Below are 23,349 nucleotides of genomic sequence, written 5' to 3'. Positions count from 1 at the left end.
AGGCTGAGTTTAATGAGATGGGATTGTCCTGCCACACAGGGACAGAAAGCTGAAGGTGCTGTGCCAGGTGCCTCAGTTCCAGCTTTGGATCTGCAGTAAACACTGGAATCCCACAGGAGGGAATCAGGCCCAGGTGTGTTTTGCAGGTTTTCTACAGGGAACTATTGAGGAAGAGACACATCTTGGAGCTCCAGACTGAAGTGACAAGCCATGAGGCACCAGGTGGGAACTGAGAGCTCCTGCTCAAACCCTGGCCTAGGCAGAGGAGAAAAGCTGGTTTGCAACAGTTTCAGTGGCAGTCACTGAAGGCAGACAGGACAGCACACCATCCACTGCCTGCCCTGGGAACATATATCACCCTGATGGGCACAGAGATGGAATGGCAGCAATAATGTACATACCTCCCTCAAAAAATTTAGATAAAGGGACAGAAACTTGGACGTGGCTCAAAATCCAACTGTTGCAACCTGAACACATCACAACTCTTCATTTGCAGTATTCATTTGCTGGTAGTGAATAATATTTGCATAATTCATTTGAATAATATGGCAAAACAAAACCATACAGGACATGCTATAATCACAGATATCTGAAACATTAAATAATTAAAAAATACAACTTTACAGAGATCGATATTTAAAACCAAAACCTTGTGATTTTATAAAAATGTTCAAAGTTGGGCAACCTTTTAATGCGGACATCATGGAACACTTTCCTTCTCCCCTTCCCTGTCACCTTCAGCACAGATGTATCTTGCAAAGCAATGCAAACTCTGCAACAACTCAACAAAAACAGGGATGACAGGAGGAAGGAATGTTGAAAACTGATTTTAATAAATCATGTTACAAAACCCTAGGACCAGTTCACAAAGGAGAATTGAGGTCTCACTCACCACTCTGAAAATGGGAACTGGGCTCCCCAGATGAGGTCCAAAGCCTCGAGCTGAGCTTTGCTTTGTGTCATTCTGATCTAACAAATTCAGATCCACTGTGGAGCCCTGCTTTCCTTTCTGTCTTTTTACATTCTTCCAAGCCTATTAACACACCATTACTCTGTGTGCCTACCACAAAGGTGTATTTGCCTGCATCACTGGAAGTACATCATTTTCATCCCAGGATCTGATAACACTTTCACAAATACTTGCTTCACCTAAGCTAAAAATAAAGCCAAACCCCAAAATACAGTGAGAGAAAATATTTTGATCACAAAATAAAACATACCAGCAAACCAAGGCCAGGTTCCCATGATATAAGAAGAACTAAAATAGGAAATAAACAATGGGTGGATGTACTTAAAAGTAATCTTCCTTACGTGGTGAAAATCTTTGGATCCTGAAACACCACCAAATCACCATAAATAAAGCAGCGTCCTACCCCTCCTGTACCCAGGAAACAAATCAACCCCAACACCCCAAAATTTGCTGTGATCAGCATGTCTTAGGCACAGAATCTGGAGATAATTACCAGAAGGGTTCAGAGAACATGCATTTGCCACTTCCTGAATTTCACAAGTCTCTCTTCTAAAGCAATCCCTTGCATGTCCACCTGCATGCCCTGGAGGTTGTGGATCCAAGGAGAACAGCAATATTCTCTGCAGGATACTTTCAACTACTCAAATCCTTCCTGAAACTCTTCACATGAAGTACCAGTTAAATTGAAAACATTACAAGAGAGGGGTGTGACAGTGGCAAAGACACAACAAAGTGGCTACAGGTCAGAAAATTTACAAGTTATCAAATGGGAATCCATGACAAACTCAGATCTTCACATGAGACTACATAAAGACTTTATGGAAATGGAAATGTATGGATGCTTTTTCCTGTAACAAGAATAACTGTTTACAGTTTAGGTGATATTCTGTAACTAGAGGAGGTAAGTTTGGAAATAGAGACTATTACCAATTCTACTAAACTACTAAAACACTCTTAGCAGAACACTTGGCATTTTTCTATTCCCCAGATTAAAACAGCAGCAGAAGTTACTCTTGTAGATGGCTGTTAAAGCCTCAGTGCATTAGGATGCTGAGACTGCCTCCTGTTCTCTCCTCTTGTCCTACACAGTTAAAGCCAAACCAAAAAGCTGTAACATTCCTGGCATTACTGTACCTTTCCTTGCAATATGCAACACAATCATGTCAGATCCATTAGTCTTCAAAAGCAAAGCCCTGATTCAAGTTATCAAAACGTTATCACACTGTTCCCTCTTTGCAGGACAGCGTCTTCACCATCTCATTGCCTTTGTGGTGTGGCCTGAGGCGATCATATGATTTTTAATTGCTCAGTTTAACTTTTACTGTTCACCCACAGGTCCTTGGCCTCAGCCCTCACTGGTTGTTGCAGCCGGGGGCGGCCGAGGAGGCGCCCGCCTGTTTCTGCTTCTTGCGGCGCTTGTTCAGGAGGCGGTTGTTGGATGTCTTCAAGTCCTTGATTTTCACCTGATCGTAATCCACCCTCATGGTAGCCAGAGCACTGGTCATCTCCTCCTGAAAGCAAGCAAGTAATGCAGTGAAGGCCCTGAGGCAGCGAGTGCACGGCCACCCAGCCCTGCAGCCCAGAGAGCAGGGACACAAGTCAGCCCCGGGCAGAGAGCTGAGCACCGGGAACAAAGGCTGCCTTCCCCCGGGGCTCGGTCAGCAGGAGCTGCTCACACCACATTGCACACCGGAGCACACGGGACCAGCTCTGCTGGCCTAAATCCTACCGTGCCCTGTGCCCAGCACTGCTCCTTGGCTGGTTCTGCGCCCCCACACAAAGATCTTTACAAGTTTGTGCTTCAAATTCACACATCTCCTTAGCTGGAGTTAATGCTTAAGTACAGGAATATTTTCAACTTTTTAATAAGGTTGTAAAGAAAAATCTGTTTAAGTAAACAAATGGCTAAGCATTTGGAAATGAAAAACAATTCAATATCATGGGTATGTTGGTAGCTCCAGGGAATACCTCTGGGACCTTTACAAAAGCACAAGCATAAGAAATTCTCAGAAACATGGAAAATAAGGCAGCTAAGTGAAAATATCTGTTTGATCTCTGACTCAGAAGGTAAATGTTGCCTAAGTCCTAGAAAATTTTACCATTACATAGCTCAACAGCTGAGACTACATATCAGTGATTTAAATAAAATCAGTAATCAATTAAAATACACTACAAGAATGTTGCAACTGTCAAAATTCTAGGAATTTGAAGTGCAGAAAATTCAGAATTAATTGTAAAAGCATGCCAACCTGTTAAAGGCCAGCAGGAAAGAGTTAAGACTTTCAGTGTGCCCTACAGTTTCACTTTGCAGGAAGCATTCAGCAGTCATTGGTACACACAGTAGGTGAGGCACCTGCTTAGATTAAGGAAAAGACAATTTTTTTTCCTCTCATCTTCTCCCCCACCAAATATCACACCAAGACAAGACTAAGGTTATTCAGTGTTGTTCCACAATTCAAAAGCACTGCAGAAAACCAGAATGCAGCTCAGCCCTCCCACCTGTCCCCCTACATTTTCATCATGGTCTTCACTGTAATGAAGTTCAAACTGCCCCAGCACTGTCCTTCTCCTCCCTGGGTACATGCAGCGGCTCAGCAGGAGCATCATTAATGTCTTTGATCATAAACTCCATCTTTGTTGATATCTGGTGCAGCTGTAAGGCTGCCAGATGAAGCTCAAACAGCATTCCTTCTTTTTTTAAACAGTCATCATATACACTACTGTTCTAACCAAGACTGTTTATACCTCCCTTGTTTGACATGATTGTATTCAAAATAGCCACAGTATCCAAGGAACTGCACATCCCCAGAGAAGGCAGCACATTTCATCTCCCATCACACTTGATTTAAAGAAATCTGAATTTAGATTGACTCACTTTAACTTCATCCCAGTGGTCTTTATCCTCTTGCAGGACCCGTGCAGTATGAAGAGGAGTTGGTGGCACTGACATTGATCTCTGAGAACAAAGAAAAATACCAAAAGAAGTTCTGAAAAACGACATTTAGGAAATGATTTCTTGCTCTTCTCTGGCATAAAACTTGCTCTAATGTCCTCCAGTGGCCCTCATTATTCCTGCTTCCAATCACTCCAGAAATGAACTCCTGTGTGTAGGAGAAAAGAACTACATTCCTCATACAACATTTAAAGAACAAAATAGAGAAATCAGTGCTGAGCTTCTTTCACTCTACTCCTTTCCAGTCCAAACAATTTATCCAACCAGTGTTAGATAAATTTTTATGTATGTTTTAGATTTTAACTGTCATTTCACTATTCATTAGTCAATGCCTTAAAGTGGTTAATTTGACTTTTATCTCCTAGGATTTGTTGTACGAGACATTTCCTTGCACGTATGCATTAACTGAGATTACCATTTCATCAGACTAAGTGAGCCCCAAAGAGGAAATGACACAAGTCTTTGAGCAAGGCACAGCTCAGAAGACAGAGCATCCACATGAAACTGAGATCTCTGCTCACCTGCCATGAAAGATCAGGAGAGATACTTTACATCAGAATAAGGGACAATTTCTAAAGCATGAAGCACAGTTCCCTGACTAAATTCAGCAAGAATCATGGTAATTCTTGCCAGTCCATAACTCAATCTGTAATTGCATTTGGATACTCTATTTTCCTTATACTCTCTACCCAAACCTGCTGTTTGCTGCTGTGGCATCCTACAGCTGCATGTCATTGAAGTCTAGGAGATCCCTGTTTATCCCTGTAAAACAAACCCTACACTAGAACCAGTGCTCAGAGCTGCAGTGCAGCAGTCACAGAAGTGAAGCAGAAATCCTGACTTCTGCATCCTCTGGACAAGGACCCCAGCTGGCCAAGGTACAGTTTTATCAAACACAGCTGGGACAAGAGAAATGGAAAACAGACAGACTGCTTTCAGTGGTGTCCCTGTCCCTCTGTAAGGTGCTCTCCTTTCTACTGTGAGCTGCTGCTTGTTAAAAAAATATATTATACAGAAGGAACTAAATGAGTCTTTAGTCCATCTAAACTGACAATTTTTGCCTAGTTCACAGCAAAATACTTCTGCCATCCATCTCCTTAAAAAAAAGAGGGGAAAGTTAAAAAAAAAGGAGACATAAGCAGCCTCCTCCGCTGCTTGTGCAACTCCCCAGACATGTTTCCACTTTGGGATTTAGGAGAAGGGAGAACACAGACATCCACTGTATTGGTCTTTCCCTCTCCCTCCCTCTGCTCCCTGTGAGCAATAGGTTCAGCAGAGAAAAAAGCCAACCTGCAGCCTTCTTCCAGGAAGAGTATTGGAGCGGGGCTCCAATTGGAGCAGGTGCAGCAGAGTCTGCAGACCTTGTCTTTAATCTCTTCCTCATTAATTGGCTCTGTGCATATTCCAAGTAACAAATGTTGCTGTAGGTGGTAGCTTCCTCAGCTTTTAGGCATCACTTCATGAAATTCCTCACCTGCTGACTTCTAAAACACCTTCTTGGGGCTTCAGACACTCAAAGCTGGAGGTATTTATTCTGAGCAGTGATAATGCTTTTATTTGGTTAAAAAAGACTCAGAAACATTGTCTGGGGTCTGTTCTACAGAGCCTTTACAAAGTCAGTCTCTCAGCTTTCTCAACTCTGAATGACAACACCTTTCTACTTCATCAGGATGTCCTACAGCTGCATTTCATTTGCTTCCAAGGGCTTTCAGATCCTGCAGCAGGCATTGTAGGAACGGGGACTATCAGCCACACTTCTGCCCCATCCTTTGAGGATCAGCACAGACACACCAGCACTATGGAAACAAAGGGCAATCTACAGCAGAAGTGATTCTGTTCCTGGCTGACGGTTTTTTGGGCAGCAAGAAGAAGAGTGGTATTTTTTTAGACACAAATGTGAGAAGTATAACCTACTATTTTGAGGGACACCTACAGAGCAGAGATGGTATGAAACTGAGTCTTGTAACTTCTGGGATTTGTGTCTCTTATTTGGAAGAGTCCATATTGTCTTAATAAAGTAATTTTTTCCTTTTTTCCCCAAAATATTTCTTTTAAGGAGAAGCAAATTCAATCAAGTCATAGAATGAAACCTGAACTGTGTACCACCCTACCTGCCAATCTCTCACAGAGTAATAAGGGACCCTTTGCTCCTCCCCCATGCATTTCCAAACTCTGCCAAGAATGAGAATTCCCACTGAGCACAGGAGCATGTTCACCCTAACACAGCTATGCACAATGGTGCCTGCGACCACTAATAATAGCTCTTTAAATCCTGCACTGATGAAGTAAGCACATAGAGTTTATTTTTATATTTTTAAAGAGAGTAACACATGCATATGCTGCAGAGTCAACAGAGACTGCCTGCTCACAAAATATAGAGACATCTTCAGCTGCTGCTTCCAAGGACACGACTGTGGGTGTCTCCCCTTGTGTGTCCTCTGCTAACACCAAGAAGAATTATGGTTTTATGGGCAGGTGACTCTCTGTGGAGGGCACAGGAGGTTAATTAAGGGACCAACAGTAATAACAATCCTTCTCTTGCTGTGCTGTGTGCAGCTACACCTAAGTTCTGCATGTAAGAATCAATTCATGGTGTAAAAAGAGATATGAGACTCACATTAATCCAAGGGTGATTCATAAACTGAGAGACTGTCATCCTCTCTGTTGGGTCAGTCTTCAGTAAATGGCGAATGAGTTGTTTGGCTGAAAAACAGAACCAACAGGGCATGGTGTAGTCTAGGACTGCATTCCCAAATAACCTTGGGAACACAAGGACCTGCTGAATGAAGAAACACAATTTTGCAGAAGTGAAAACTCCTCCCAATTGCTGTGACTGTGTTAAGAAGCCATGTACAGTGGGGCAGGTTATTGAGTTTAAAGGGAAAAAACAGGAAAACATCCAAAACAAGAGGCAAGAAGGAAAGAAAAGGACTGGGGATTTCGGCTATACTCTCTACATCACCAAACCAATTGCTTTGAGAATAACAGCTAGAGGAAAAGAGAAGCACAGGAACAGAAAGCTGCTAAGCTGCCTGCCTCAAAGATGGCAACAAGCTGGGTATTGTGGGCTGACTGAATACATAAATTGATGTTTTGAGAAATGATGGAAGATAACAACTAGCACAGGCTGTGGAAAAAAGGGACAACGAACTTTTACAACCGAGAGGCCACTAAAAAGATAAAAAAGTCAAATAAATGGATTGCACAAACAGGCTTTGCAGCAGCTTTCTGTGACCATGGGATCTGCCAAAGCAAGAGCACTAGTAACTGAGATATGAAATGCTGAGAGTCTAGACAAGGGTTTCATTAACGTGGGTGGACAGACTGGAAACACTACACCCAAAGGAAGTTCTTTAGAAGGACTTACACAAAACTTCATTAGGGAACCTATAAAAACTTCTATATAAGAGTGTTCTTTTAGGAACATCACATGCAAGACGACTAAATGCTTGTAAGAAGCTGCCAGAGGTACAAGTTTAGTTTGTTGAGAGAGGCTGCAAAGGACAAGGACAAAGGAGGGAAAAAAGCAGCAACCTGCTGAAGGTGCCTCATTAGCCTAAAGAACACCCACTGATGAGATGATCTTAATAGGATTGAAGGTAGAGGGCCCCTTTCTCCATCTATGCAAGCATACAAAAACCCCACACACAGTCCCAGTGCATGTTCCCTCACTGAGCTACTCTAATCTGTTTTCAACTGCTGGAATATGAACAAAACCCAAAGCAGAGAAAATATTTAGCCAGGAACCCCTGACTAAAACATCTCCCTCAACAATGTTCAGCAGGCTGTGCTGCACATACAGCCATGAGATCCAGTGAGGGGTGAAGATGCCACAGAGCACAGCAGGGTCCAAGGATAATTGTTTACTGCTAAACAGCAGACCAAACCAGGATCACAGCAATGTAAAGGGCTTGTAAGAAAAACAGACAAGCCCAGACATTGCTGACCCCTCTCTTTAATATGACAGGCAGGTGAGACTTCCAGCTTATGAGACTGTCAGGATAAGAGGGAATCAAAAATAACTACTTTCAGGACACTGATTCGAGCCCAGCAGCTTTTGATCAATGACTTATACAAAATAAATTGTTGACCTTGATTTAACTAGTGGCTGGCAAATTCCCACATCCCAAAAAGCTACCATGAAAACTTGCTAGCTGGCTGGATCACCAAGGAGGGCAAAAACTGAACAAGATCTTAAAACAGTTTGCTTTTCTTCCAGTTCAGCTTGCATTGAAGCTGTCCTGGCTGTCTCTCTTTCTCAGGATTAGAGACTTCTGTTTCCAGAGGGTTTAATATCAGCATTCACTAGCACTAGCTGGATTTTGAATCAAGTTTTCAGTAGCCATTTACTTTTGTAGCACTGAGGTTGCTGGCTGGTATCTGAGTTCCCAGTCATTCTCTGCAGCACCTTACAAAAAATTGATTTAAATTGCAGAAGAAAGGGAAACAAAAGCTCACAGATTTTTAGAAATAGCCTCTTTGTAAGCACTGCAGCACTTCACACCACCATGCTCACACTCATCAACATCAGGGAAGATTTTTACCTTCCTCTGATACTTCAGCCCACTCTGGATTGGGAAATCCATACTGCCCCATCCGAATTCTTCTCTTCATCCCTGGAGAAATGGCTTGACCGGTGTTTGAGTAGAATGGAGGGAACCCACACAGGCTGGAAGAGTGGACAAAAGAATTTTGTAACCAGGGAAGTCCTCTCACCTCTTAAAAAGTTTTATTCAAGCCTGTGTTCTACTGCAGGCTGCACAATCCCAGTGAACAATTTACTTGTGAGTGCAGATTTAACAAGTTGTGTTCTCTTTCTGTCCACCAAGTTCCTTCCTGGATACTTACAGAATATATGTGATGACACCCAATGACCACATGTCACAAGATTTGTCATACTTCTCAGGACCAAGGACTTCTGGAGCTGGGGAAGATGAAAACCACAAGTAAACAGAGTAACAAGTATTTTTCTTCATCTTTATCACCTTCTAAGTAGCAGCAGACTTCAACAACAGGTATCAGAGGCATTAAAATAATGCAGCTCACTGAGGAACTGGGTAGCACTTTCAGTTGACAAGTTCCTAAAGGCATCTAAAGTAGCTTTAAAAAGGAGGAACAGAGCTGGATAAATGCCCTGCTCCTCACCTTGGTGTCTCTCTGCTCAAGGGAGTACTAAGATTACCAAAAAGCAGAAGGAGCTACAGCTAAATGTGTACAGGGAGACACTGCACTGAAAGAGGCAGGAGCATATGTTCCAGCAATCAGAATAGAAAGGCCCTACTGGAGCTGTGATAAAATTTTGAATGATATCTGAGTGGTGTGTTTAGCTCCAGCAGCTACAGGGCACTGCATTTTTCTTTGGCCTCCAGAGCATTATATTTTTTCCACTAAGTAACAAAATTAGACAGAGATACATTTAGAGGGGATTTTTTTTTTGTCCCCTGGGGCAGGTAAACTGGCAGAGAGCTTGATTTTGTAAGGAAAATTATTCTTTAAACATACGAGCAGTCATGCTGGTTTATAAAAAGGTGTCGAGAAAGGAAATGTCAGCTTGTTTATACACAAATATAAAGGAATAAAAACATATGTGTGTAAACTCCTTAACATTTTATCACTAAGCCCAGCTTACAAAAATACAGAAGGCATCAGAAAAAGAGTATTGCTAATATGATTATCTGCTCCCAGAGAATAAGTCTCTTTCAATACAGAAAACTATACAAACTTTAATCAGAGAAGTAATTTTTCCAACAAATTAAGTCCTTTTTCCAGCAAAGAAATTCCAAGCATGGACTGCCCCAGTCAAATCATATGATGAATGACTATTAACTCAAGACTAAAAAGAGTGCATAAAGGACAGTCTGCTGTGGCATTCATTACACAGTTCTTCAGCTTTGGACAAAATGAATGAAAAATCCTGCTACAATTAAGTCATGTTAGTTCTTTATTACTAATTCTTCAATTTGCCAACTTAAAGAAGTTTTACAGCTGAGGCAATACTCTACTCTTTTATTGCATTAATTTAAGCTAAGGAAAGCTTTGCACAGAAACACCCAAATATCATGAAGCTCAATTCAAATTATGGTTTTTATTGCATCATCCAGAGGAAACATCAGGATTACTTCAATTGTAATCAGGAGGAATTCCCTCTCTCTCCTTGTATATCCTCATTTGTATCTCCTGTGAAGGCTGGTTCCTCTACCACCAAGGCAGAAAGCAGGAGCACTGAACTGTACTGGAACAAGACTAGGTTTGGATTGGATCCCAGTTTAAATCCTGGATGCTAACACTTCACATTACATCCACAATAGAAGATTTCCCACCCACTGTAAGGGAAGGAATGGCTGAAACAGAGGAAACGTGCCTTGGATAACTCACCCACATAATACGGAGTGTAACAGGGGGTCTGCAGTGCATTTACAGTGGTTTCTTTGGCAAAGCCGAAGTCTGTGAGTTTGAGCACAGTATCTTTGTCTTTAGATGTGTAAAGCAGGTTTTCAGGCTGGAAGGCCACCAGAAGAGCATAAACAGGACAATGAAGAGATGTCTCTAATGAGCTGACAGGTCAAATCCACCACCAACATTTAGGTCTTCTTACTTCTATCACAACCCCACCAAACACACAGCATTGTTCCCTCCCAACATGGAGCACTTTTCCTCAGACTAAGCATCAACATCCTTCTTAGCAAGGGATTTGGGAGAGCTAACCACAAGACCCTGTCCAGTGGGCATCCAGTCTGGCTTCTTGAACCTCTCCCAGTTTTCTGCACTTCCTGGGGCTGATCTGTGTGGTGACAGCAGCTGATCCTCCTGAGGGGCAGGACAAAGGAAATCCTCTGCCAAACTCTCCATGAGCAACTGACAACTCCATCAAAATTAACTGATACAGACACAGTCCCTTTGCTGCTTCTCCCTCCTCTGTCTCCTGAAACCTGAGTTAATTCCACTCTTGCTCCGTAACTCCATACAGGCAGAAGTGGCACAGAGGGAAATACAAGCTCTTGTGCCCAAGAACAGGGACAACAGGGTATTCCCATTATCTACAATTAGTTCAATTCATTTCTCAGTTTACCCCCTGGTGACACCACGATGTGTCAGTTCTCCCTCCAGCTAAACACACAAACATCTGTAGAAAATCCACCAGCTCAGAGCTGTGGAATTGATCTGATGCCTCAGTCTATCATTACATATCCTGCTCTCCAGCACATTCCATTCCTTGCTGTGTCCCTGTGCTGGAAGTGCTGGGGTGCAGCGAGCTTGGCTTTGCTGGTGCTGTGCACTTCAGGGCATGAACACGAAATATAACCCTACAAACTCTGTCAAACCCCTACAGTGAGACTGGGGTTCAAACTTTACCTCTTTAAACACTGGCAGGAACTGAGATCTTCCTATTTTCCTGAATATTCACACACTGAAGTGGGTTAGGTGCATGAACTTGATATTATCCCTCTCAGAAGTTTCTCCTTTTCCTGAAGAGGGTTTTGCTGTGGTTTTTTTTTTTTTTTTTTTTAATACAAGTATGATGCTGAAAGTAACTAATAACTGGCAAAGACTGTACATAAACGCATCTATAAGTTACAGGCTCACTTGAAGCAGGGCTATTTTCTTGCTAATTAATGGATTGCAAGTGGGCAGTATCTCTTTAACTAAGCATCTGACTATCATAAGATTTTTTCTGCATTCTGTACACAACTGGAAGGCATTAGCCCACATGAATTTTCCAACCTTGGACTAGTTGCAAACTAGTGAGCAAATCCTTTCTCACATTGGCAGATGAACGGGAACACTTTGACCATTTGACTGCACTCCCAGTTCCGTTAAAATCACTGCTGCCCAGTTTTTTCCCTGCCATCAGTTCTAATCCCCAGCCCACACCCCCTGGGGCCTCACCTTGACGTCTCTGTGTGCGATGTTCATGGAGTGCAGGTACTGGATGGCTGTCCCAATGTCTCTCATTATTTCAGAAGCCTCTATAAAGATAATTTTAGAGAAAGGTCACATTAACTTTCCCACTGTAATTCAGGGACATGCTTGGGAATGCTTATGGCCTACAAACAGCTTGCTGGAGCACGGGGCAAGCGTCAAGACTAGAGAAACCCTAAAATTAGCCCTAACAGCTGTGTTTTGGGTTTGCAGGCACCAAGCCCCCAACTGCCTGGCTGCTCAGTCTCCTCCTCAGCAGGCGCTGCAGCTCAGGCTCCTCAGGAGCTTGGAAATTTGTGCTTTAATTTGCTTACCAAAAAAAAGCAGCAAGAGCAGAGCAGGTACACAAGCAGCAACTGCTTAAGAAAGGAGCCCCAACCAGAACCTTATCTCTAATTGTCCAGGACATGTCCTTGGTTGTTTGAGACAAAAATTTAACTTTCAGCTTCTAGTTCAGGGGTAGGAGGATGATCTATCAGATTTTCTAAAAATAGAGCTACATAACAATAGAGTAATTTTAGGATAGGTCACATCTTAAGTCCTCACTGTCTTAGGAGTTTTTCATCAGGAGGAACAAAATCAACAGTATTATTCAGCAAAGCCCAAACTGCTACCTTTGAAATAATATGTTTCAAAAATTTAACATAGAGCCAGTGGGAAATTCTAGTGGTGGAGCCACCTTGCAACAGCAGTGCTCTGGGAGTCTGCAAGGGTTCAGTTACACAGGGAGGGGTTTCAGAGCAGGGAGGAATGCCATTCCCATGTGAGCATTATATCACCTCTCCATTGCAGGGAAACAATAGAAACTTCAACCTGATCCTCTGGGTTCTGCACAGGCAGAACTTGTACTGCAACCTGGAATCCTTTTTCACATGGCTTGATATTGAAACTATACAATCTCAGAAAAGGACAATCAGAATGCAGAAACACGCCCATTCTGTGGGGAAAACCTTGCACAACCTCCTCCTTCCAGGTCCTAATGGGAAGCTGTGGCTATATAAATAGGCAGTGAACCTGGGGAAGCCAGTGGCATGGGGCTCATTTACCTCAGGAAAGAATGAAGGTGTTTTTTTGTTTAAGCAGGTGATTTCTGAGTAAGTATTTATAGTGTTATACAATGCTATATAACACAGAAAAATAATGTTTTTAGTAGAGTGCAGTTGCTAATGTTTATGGAACCAGTTTTCTCCCTGTAATTTGTATTTTAGAGAAGAACAAATAAAGTTACTAAAAATGCTCATTTTCCCTGCACAAGTCTCTTATAGGGCTATAAAGGATTCATCCCAGGCTAGGAAACACAGGAGGAGAAAACAGACTGGCCTCTACACCAGATCTGCAAAATTACTCACAGTAATTTACAAGCCTAGGTGTGTATTTTCTGCTTCTAATCATTTTGTCAGGCCAATAGTTACAAACACTATCACCTTACAAGCATTAATGGTTTTACTCTGAGCAGAAATAAGCTCTTGTCTGCTGTGAGGGGGCAAGGAAAACCCTAGTCAAGCAGACTTGTGGTTTCTCTGCTAATAATAAATAGCAAAGACAATAAAAATGGCAAGACTGGTCTAGTGCAAGCTCTGTCCCTGCCTCAAGACAGGGCTTTACACGTGCTCAGCCCTCCTACAGAAGGCAAGTTTGTTTGCAGTGTGGTTAATAACACTTTCTTTCAAGCAGTGCTTTAAAACCCTTGAATAGGAGATGTTTCATCAGATGTGATTTGCTCATTATACTCATGACCCAACTTGAGGGACAGGCAGAGAGGGATCCCAGCAGGAGCTGCACTGATCATGGCAGAGGTGGTCTGGCACAAGACCAGGGAGCAGAGGAACAGATGCTCTCATGGTACAGAAACGAAAAAGCTGAGCAGATTTGTAGAAAGATTTTTCTCTAAACCTTCCACATTTTGCCTGAACTTGGCCAATTGTCATAATTCCTGGTTCTCAGGAACTTTTCATAATCACTCTTAACACACAGTGGGATAAATAAGAATAAGAAGACCAACAAACACCATCATAAATACAATAAAAGAAAAAATCCTAAAAGGAAACAGGGGGCGGAGAAATGGAGAAGAAAGAAAAAATCTTTCACAAAATTTAAAATTAAACTTGTGATGTTTTACCTCTCTCAGTGAAAGCTTGGTCTCCTCTCTCCTGGATCCTGCTAAACAACTCTCCTCCCTCCATGCTGAAACAAAGAAGACAAAAAAGCCACTTTATATCAGCAGAAAGGACAAAATTACCACCTGACTGTGCATCCATATAATCTCATGGAACTCCAGCAGGAACAGATAAAGATTACAGGCTGCCTCCTATGCCAGTGCTTCCTAAACAACCACACTCACTCACATCAATGCAGAAAGCCATTCTGGTATGTCATAAATAGAAAACAAAATAAGACCAGTGAGTTTTGATGCTTTCAGTTTAATGTACCCTGTGTCACAGGGAACATGATGCACAAAGATGGGAATTCAGATTTGCCAGCACTGGGAGGCTGGCAATAATCTTGTTTCATGTAAAGGGTGGAGAGGAAGGAAAAGAAAAAAGCAAAGGCACCTAAAAGAATTATTAATTTATCCTCAGTTAAAAGGACAGTAACTGTGGTATTGGAGACTAGGGAGAGAATAGGGAAAGTTAGAGTTGAAGTAGTTATGACAAGACAGATCACATTGGGTCATTGGATTTACATCTGGAGTTGGAAGCTGATCACAACCAAAGCAAAATGTATTGGTAGAGACAACTTTCAAAGGTGTATTAACCAGTCAATGCTTTAATGAGGACAATTGCTATGGAGCACAATAACAATTTATTTTCTGGGAAAGGTTCCTCATTCTTCCAGCACACAGGATGCCTGGAGCAGCTGCACATTTCCTTACCAGTCCCATAAAGGGAACAAGAGATTTTCTGTGTAAACCAAAATTGTGCTGCTGGGAAATCCCTCCTATTGCCACCTAAGCCAACACATTCCCCTATTCCCTCCATCCCTCCAAAGGCAGTGTCTGGTGAGGAGCTGCTGCTGGTCCATACCATTCCATGACAATGAGCAGGCATCTCTTTCCATGATGGATATTCTCATAGACATCCAGGACATGGACAATGTGAGGACACCCTGAGGCTCTCCAGTGATACTCGACTTCCTGACGGGCTTTGGGGTTGTCGTACAGGAGCTGTGCAGAAAGAGCAGAGAGCAAAGTCAGCGAGGGACCATCGTCCTGCCACCAACTGGCACCAACGTGCACTGGGGCTCAAAGATAAGCTCCAGATGAGAAAACCTTCTCCAGCCAAAGGATGAGAGTCCATCACAACATTTTCACCTTCTCTGGGCTGTCCAACTTGTTAGACTGAGGAACACAGAGAAAAACTGGTCCCTTGGAACTGGAAGGGCCTTGAATGACAGTAAGGAGGGATTTTGAATCTGAGATGGAGGCAGATCTACCTTACCCACTTCTGGATGGGAAACAGCAAATTTTTCTTAGGTGTTTGCAAAACTCTTCAACAGAGAATCCCCCTGCTATGGACAATAACTCTCGCACCTGCCCCCAGCTGCTGGGAGAAGAGATTTTCAAGTGGGTGCAGTGCAAATCCTGTAAGTTAAGTGAGATTTGAAACAATGAGGACTTTTACAGGGACTCTGAATGTGCTTCTTAAACACTACACACACTTCTGACCCCACCAAGCTAAGAAAGGGACCTTTGGCTTTCTAGATGCTTGAAGTTTTTTTTCTGTCACATGCAAGGTCAGTTTATTTTAAAGGCACTGATCTCTAGAAGGGCAGCAAGAGCTCATCCTTCCTGATCTTGCAACCTTGTGCACAAGAAGCGTGTCCCTTCCTGTCTGCAGTACTGCTCTGTACCCAACACCACAACTGAGCTTTTGTGCAGCAGGGGCACATTGCTGAATCGTGCCTGTTCCTGTCTGCCTCAGCTCTCCAGACACTACTAACACTTTGTGACAGAGATTCCCTTTACTGCATATTTGTACAGCTCCTGCACAATATAGCTGTGATCTGAGTTGGATACTTTATGCCCTATGGTAATAATCATGGTGATGATGGAGCAGCAACAAAACTGATGCTATATAAAGCATTGTTAAAGGTAGTAAAACAATAAAAATCAAGCCAAGAACAATCACCTCTGATGTATTTGTGTTAGAAAAGGCCCACAACAACTATGAGGGAACTGTTTTCAGACAGGCAAATAAAAAGTACCATTGCTGCACTATTAGGCCCTAGTGTGCAGCTCTTTCCACTCACGTCTCCTATCAGGTCCCAGTGAAAACACAACTGCATGATAATTGCTGAAAACAAGAATTAACATGTAACCTGTCATTAGGGACCTATGAATCAGAGCAGGAAACTGAAATTGTTTCTATCCAATAGCCAAGTTAAGCCAAAAGTGGTGTCACAGGCACCTTCAATACAGGCAAACATTAAAGGTCACAGGCAGGAAGATGCAAATTCTGTTTACTTTATTGACTTCAATACAGACAATTTACATCACTGGGAAAAAAAATCTTACACCTTTTTGCTGCTTCAGCATCCCTCTGAGCAGAGCAGACACAGTAACATGGCAGGAAAGGTCTGTAGCCCTTCATACAATGCTGGGGAAGTGCTCAGGAACAACTGGAAAGAGAGTAAATGCTTCTCTTCCAGGCCAGGAACTGGAAAAGGGTGACAACTACTCCTCTGCTGAGTGCACATTTTTGTCTTTCTGTGAAGCACATGAAAGTTGCAGGGGGGAGACCAGTGGGCTCAGGAGGGCAGCTGGCTCTGCAGCTGGATGTGCAGGAACCCCACACCGTGCCCAGCCCAGGTCCCTCAGCCAGGCTCCAAAGCTCCCACGCAGCACCAGGTTTTCAGCAGAGCAAGGGGCCGGAGGAGCTCCCTGGCCAAGTTCACTGCCCTCACAGCCAAGCTCCTGCATGGCTGTCATTCGGCACCCAGAGCACACCCTTCTGAGATCACTGCCCGCCTCCTCCTTCCTGCTCCAGCCTGGCTATGGCCTCATTTCCAACACAAATAACTTCCTAAAGAAAGAGATGGCTCCAATTGGGACAAAGAGCCCACTAGTGAGTCCAAGTGCGGTTGCTTTGCTTCTTTCAGCCATCAGCCCATTCAGCAGCCTTTCCTTCACAGCCACTGTGCTCTAGCTCAGTAGGACTGTCCATCAGAATTTTCCCCTCTGCCTTTCTGAGTTTGGGCTGTTGCCTAGAGGTCTCTTCAAAAGTTCATTAAATGATGTGTGCCACAATAAAGCCCAAACATCCTCAAGACTAACCAGGCCTTGCAGTGTTTATTGCTTGGATATTACTGGATTAATGCCACTTCTGAGCAGGACACTTCCAAAAGCTTCTCCTCTATCCTGTGCTACTGATCAGACATTCCCATACTCTATACTATTGTAACTACACTATAATCTGTGTCTATTGTGCTTGCACAGTGCACAAGAGATGCTGTTTTTCACATCTGTACCAAGTGCTTATGAAAATTGTTTCAGAGAATTGAATTCTCACTCTCTGAAGAGCTTTTTACAAGGCGTTTTGATGCACACAAGGATGTTGCAGTTTCTTTTCTCCACCCTTCAAGTAAGTTTTGTACACTTCTTTGTGCCAAGATTGAATGTACTCATGTCAAGATGACACCTGGAGGAGCAGAGAAAGGAAAATTCAAAAATGAAGAGCAGATACACATATCAAGTAACATCTGATACACCAACTAACTGTTTACCTTTGGATTCTGAACTTTAAGAATAAATTAAATCTTCTCTTTATGTCTAAAATTGGAAGGCAGAACTGTACCTCTTAAGACATTTTTGAGACACAGACACTTGTAAAATGAAAGCTGCGCAGGGTTGAAAGCACCAATTTCTGCAAAATTTAGGTGATGACTTAAAAACACAGTCTAAAATTTTAGAACTTGTGATTAAATATCACGAACTTGCAAAGAATCTAAATGGGTATTTTGCATCTTCCTGAGCCCAAAGAGTGACTGTACTTCTATTGCTGCAATGGGTTTGATAAGACTTCAGTTGAGTTCCCTGATACTGTGCAAAAGTGCAGAGGGAGCTGTGAACAAACCCAGAATTTCAGGTCAGTTCTCCTGGTGGTTTGAGGGAAAAGCAGCTTTGGGAAGAGGAGCCCCCAGCCACTGACCTAAAGTTCCCTTGGGGTTCAGCTGAGTCACAGCATGTCACGACAGGCTGTGGGCAGGATCATCAAACAGCACAATTTCAAAAGCACAAAAACCCCAAGAGAAATGCCCCATCTCCCAATTTTTCATGAGACCAGATGACACAAAGCATGGCAGCCTTTGCACAACTCCATGAGTGTGTGGTCAGACAACACAGTTTACACCAGGAGCTGCACAGTACAAAGCTGGAGTTTTGCTCAGCATTCCCAAACCATTGCCTAAAAGCAGCAGATGAAACAGGGAGGTCACCAAAAACAGGGGTGACGGATGGAAGGCAAGAAAGTATAGGATGTGATTGACACAACTGTCCTCAATATCTGAAAAAGCTAAAGAGGGAAAAGAGCAGCACAGTGGGAGTGCTCAGCCTGTTCCTGAGGAACGACGGGGCAGATGCCAGCAGACACTCCAGGATGTGCTGCCAATTGAGGGCCTGGGCAGTGCAGGGAGGACTGAACTCTTATTCTGGGGCATTGGCCTAACTTGGGTAGGGGAGCACCTGCCAAACAAATTCTAAACTGCAGTTTGGAAGGCTGGCTCTGTGGAATTTCTTCCTGCGCAGAATTTCTTGATAGAAAGAAAAGAAGAAAGAAAGAAAAAAAAAAAAAAAAAAAAAAAAAAAAAAAAAAAAAAAAAAAAAAAAAAGGCTAAGAAGTGTCACAGTGTCTTCTAATAGCTTTTCCATTGATTCAGTGTGGTGTACACAAGGAAGGACAGCAGGAACCCTCATACCTTAATGGTCTGATCTATACAGGAAATAACCTCAGGGCTCTAGGGAGTGGCAAATGATCTTCTGTACTCTGAAACTGTAACAACTGAGAGGAAAGATACCCATGGGCATGGGTAGGGAACAGGCTGAGGACAGGAAACAACCACTTCTCAGTGACTTTCACTTTAATATGCACTGCCCGATTACACAGACTCCTGTCAGACCTGCTATCTGCTCCCTACATAGGAAATTAAGACCTCCACTGTGCCTTTTAAAATTTATTTTAAACTTCAATCATTTTTCCTAATTCCAAACAGGTGCTGTGCTTGGATTAGAGGTGTTACAGGCTCAATTCTCATCTACTCCATGTGCTACACTAAAGCAGCATCTGACACTATAACCATATATTTCTTATATACAATAATTCCAATATCTGAACTCCCCTTCACAAGACAATCAGTTTTATAATCTCTATGCTATCTTCCTCACAAGAAGGCATCCCATTATTAATGCAGAAATGGAACCTGCAGAGATTTTCAGTCCTAAGGGTCCTCAGCACACAATACTGACACATAGGCACTTGTGTCTAGCTTATTTATGTTTCTAGCTGGGAAATAAAAAGTCTAAGGGGCTAAATGAAGCAGTTTTTTGCTTGCTTTTCTCTTTGTGTGTGGCTGTTACCAAAATGGTGAATGCTACAAATAAGCCTTGGGAACTGAACTCACACTGATGCACAGAATCTGACACCATTTACAGCAGAGCAGTTCTTCCAGTCTCTCTTTATTCAAGAGGGGTTGATGGCAAAAAGAGGATAATGGATAATGTTTCTTACACTCTCTCCCTCTCCTATGCTATTAAAAGAAAAGAGGAAAAAAAGAAAAAAGAAATGAGAGCTATCAGTATGGCTTTGGACATTTTGTCTTTTATTACATCCTGATTATTTCCAATACATCTTTTAATTCTGTCTGAACAAACTTTTATCTGTTTCCAGGTCTCTTCAGAAGGGATAAAGCCATCCTTTGTGTTAGAATACTCAAGGAATTGAAATGATCAGGGTTTCTTTCCTCACACATCAGCAGTGCCCACCAGTCAAGCTGCAGCACAAACCACTTGTGCCTGCCATAGCAGCCCAGTGAGTGGGGAATCCACTCCTGCACAAATCTCCAAGAAGCAAGTTTGTTCTTTAAAATGAAAACTATAGAACACACTTCTGCCTGAATTATTTAGTACTGAAGCATCAGTCTACAGCTAAGGGCCAGGACAGGCACAGGTAGAGGGTCATCTGTAAACCTTTGACTTTTCTGCTGTTATTTCAAATCAAATTAAACCTGCTTGGAGGTTTCATTGAAACTAACTATCATCCCAATTCCTGCAGAGCTGTCCAAGCTGCCACCACAGCTGGCATTCCCTGGCCTCTCCATGGGGGCTCAGACAGACAGCCAGTCCCAAAGGTGGGCTTCTCCAGGCTAATAAGTGGAACAACAGTCAAGTAGCACAATTTCCCATCACTCCTGCCTGGGGTATTGAATCCTTTCCCTCAGCCTACTGAGTGTCAGGGTTGTACTGCACTGAAGAACCCTTCTCTATCCACCTCTCCCCTCAACTCTTCCAGTCTCTATCCAGCTAACCCTGGAAATGGCAAAAGCTGCAGCAGATCTTCGGGACCTTTCCAGCACAAGTGAAAGTGCAAAGGACTCGAGGAGGATTCTCTGCACATGGAATCAAAGCCACACTGAAACCAGCTCCCTGCTGACACACAGGACTTCAAATTCCTTATGCACGTGTTTGAAAGGGAAAACAGGAGAAAAGAGCAGAATGGAAAAAGATAAAAATAACAGGTTAACAGAGATATTCTTTTTTTCTCCTTAGAGTTTGAGCACTGGATGTAGGCAAGGCAGCTGAAGAACTTTGCTCACTCCTTTGCTTCTCCATCCCTAGAGAGCACACACCACATAAATATTATTTTGCTCCAAGCCTCTCTCCTGCAGTGAATCAACCAGGTCTCTCAAAAATATCTTGATGTGATTTCTGAATTTTATTTATTGTAGTCGAGTCACCACCAGGCACTTGCTATGACTCTACAACCTGAGGTAAATAAATGAGACATAGCACTATTAATGCTCTAATTACACATGCAACTAGCCATTCACTCTGCAAAGGTCAGCTGTCTTTGCTCATAAATGTTAGTGGAGATACAGGGAATGCAACTGAAATGGCAAAGCTAGGGGCCAGGATACATTTCAAAGGTATCCCTTTGCCCACGTGAGGTTGGCATAAAAGGAAGAACAAAAATGAGCCAAAATGCCCACAAAGAAAAGTGACTTTCCTGATACACTGATAATCCTACATGAATGTATTTCAACTGCAGTACCAAACATATGCAACTGTACATTCAATACCGTGGGGTATACAGAGATTTAAATAAAAAGCATGCTACGTGTTCTGCTAGAATCATATTACTTTGTATTTTAATACTGTGCTTGTTCTGTGTGGATAGAAAACTATTCCTACTGGCACTGTAAGATTCCAGCTATTCTCAGTTGTGACAGGCTACAAAACAGCTGCACGTGGCTCCTGTTGTACTCAAAACACTGCAAATGGATTTCAGAAGAAAAACAAATCACCAACAGCTACTAACATGCTGCTACCAGACAGGAACAGCCTCAAACACTTGTTTATACAAGAAGGCCTAGAAATCAGCTCCTCTTTCTACCTTCTCCTGATGACAAATTCTATCACAAAATGCTGTTTAGCCAGCACTGACAACTGCATTTATAGCCAATATTCAGCAGCTGGGGAGACCTGCTGTAAAGACCTTTCCAAAACCCAGACATGCTAATCTGTGATTAAAATAAAATAATCTCTAGCTCTGCCACTATTTTCACTCTTCCTAAATTTCCAAATTGAGGAAAACAAAATCTAAAATCCCAGCTGAAAATTCTGACATTTCTTACCTTATAATTTCACTCAAGTGTTTGATATGAGGTTTGCCTTTGAAAAGGGAAATAAGAGAAGAAGAAAAAAAACAACAAAACAAGCAAAAAACCCAAATGTCTTGGAAAGATAGGTGTCTGCCAGAGAGAGCCAGAGCTTCCCTTGGAATGGAGAATGTGAGCCTCCTCCCTCTGACTTACTATGAATTTGAAATTAAGGGGCTTTCAGGCAAAGATATGGGAATAGGAATAACAGTACTTTACTAGGAAAATTAAAAAAAAAAAAAAAAAAAAAAAAAAAAAAAAAAAGGTAGTAGTACCAAAACACCAACAAACAAACAGAAGAAAGAAAACACTGACAGAATCAGAACACAGACTGACACCCTGTTGGTCAGGGTGTTGGGAGCAGTCCAGTGAAGTCCCCCTGGAGTGACAGATGTGGTTCTGTTGGAGCAGAGATAATTCTGTAGAAGAGTGTAGTTTCCCTCTGAAGGTCCAGTGGTGCTGAGATGGGTCTGCTCTTCTTCTGGGAATCCAGTGCAAACAGACTGTGCTGCTGTTCTGAATCTCAGTTTTTATCCAGGTGGGAATGCTGGGCTCCTCCCCCTGGGATGATGGAATTGTATCAGCCCTGCAGTGAGCCTGGATGGCCCATGGACAGCAGAGATCCCCTGGAGGGAGGATGGGTGGTGGCAGAGACAAAGAACACTGCCCCAGCTGGTTTAACAGCTGCCCATTAACAGAAGACACCCACCCCTCCCCTGGAGTTATGAGGAATGGGCCATGGAAGAGATAAAGAAAACACCTCCACAACCACTTTCAATAGATGGTAACAGAATACACACTGCTGGTTACAGCTTACATTGGAACCCAAGATATCAAACAAAAACAAAAAACCTAAACCCCACAAAAAACCCCCACATAAACCCAAAACAAAACAAAAAACCCCCACACCAACAACCAACCAACCAACCAACCAACCAAACAAAGAAAACCCCACCTCAACACAAACTTCACTCCACCAGCCATGAGTTCATAAATTCTGATAACAAGGAGTCAGCTGACTTGGCTTCAGTAATTGATACAACTCAATCCTTGGCTGAGCAAAATGAATGGACCTTGCCTGTGAAACTTTGCTGTGTAAGAAAATTCCAGCAGTACAAAATACTGTAGCACTTCCTCACATCTTCAGCCAATCAAACTTTCCCTCTGCTATGACTTCAGCTATCCATAAAATACTAAAGCAAATTCAAGACTACAGTCTTGATCTTCCAGATATCCAAGATCTTTATGCCTTGAATCAAATCAAATAAAGGATCACTTAAAACTTTGAGATGTACCCTAGAGAAAACGGTTTTGACACCTGCCATAGTGGAATCTCCCCCAATGAAGACACATCCTGCATGTCCAGGACTCAGAGTTGCCTCGGGACCAATCTGAGACTGAGGCACAGATTTCCACTAGAACTGTGGCCATCACAAAAAAAACTCTTTGTATTTTCTGAAGTGCCAGTTGTATGTCCTTACCTTTGGCATTATTCCGTGCAATAACTGTGACACATCAACACCTCCAGAACACACCAGCACTTTTTGTGGCCATGAAATGGGCTGGTGGACCATGTCTGCCAGGATGTGAACCCCTCACACACCTCCCAGTACTGACAGTCACAGTTCCTAAGCTCTAT

The 23,349-nt window shown here is 42.7% G+C and overlaps 1 protein-coding gene across 2 annotated transcripts in view; it reads right to left on the bottom strand.

Moving 5' to 3' along the window:
* Window positions 1–1,406: 1,406 nt before the first annotated feature.
* Window positions 1,407–23,349, bottom strand: part of MAPKAPK3 (MAPK activated protein kinase 3) — a 47,513-nt gene continuing 25,570 nt past the window's right edge. For both annotated transcript variants that reach the window (XM_083869140.1, XM_083869141.1), the window contains exons 3-11: window positions 14,867–15,006; window positions 13,963–14,027; window positions 11,811–11,890; window positions 10,299–10,422; window positions 8,772–8,847; window positions 8,468–8,592; window positions 6,541–6,626; window positions 3,846–3,926; window positions 1,407–2,481 (exon numbers count right to left, since the gene is read on the bottom strand). In XM_083869140.1, the coding sequence (XP_083725266.1) occupies window positions 2,323–2,481; window positions 3,846–3,926; window positions 6,541–6,626; window positions 8,468–8,592; window positions 8,772–8,847; window positions 10,299–10,422; window positions 11,811–11,890; window positions 13,963–14,027; window positions 14,867–15,006 (936 nt within the window). In that variant the 3' untranslated portion in view covers window positions 1,407–2,322. The remainder of the gene's footprint in view (window positions 2,482–3,845; window positions 3,927–6,540; window positions 6,627–8,467; window positions 8,593–8,771; window positions 8,848–10,298; window positions 10,423–11,810; window positions 11,891–13,962; window positions 14,028–14,866; window positions 15,007–23,349) is intronic.

The sequence above is a fragment of the Zosterops lateralis genome (genome assembly GCF_965231275.1).
Source record: "Zosterops lateralis genome assembly, chromosome: 11".
NCBI classification, from domain to species: Eukaryota; Metazoa; Chordata; class Aves; order Passeriformes; family Zosteropidae; genus Zosterops; species Zosterops lateralis.
The sequence above is the reverse complement of the archived record's forward strand: the minus strand, read 5'-3'. Positions and strand labels throughout refer to the sequence as shown.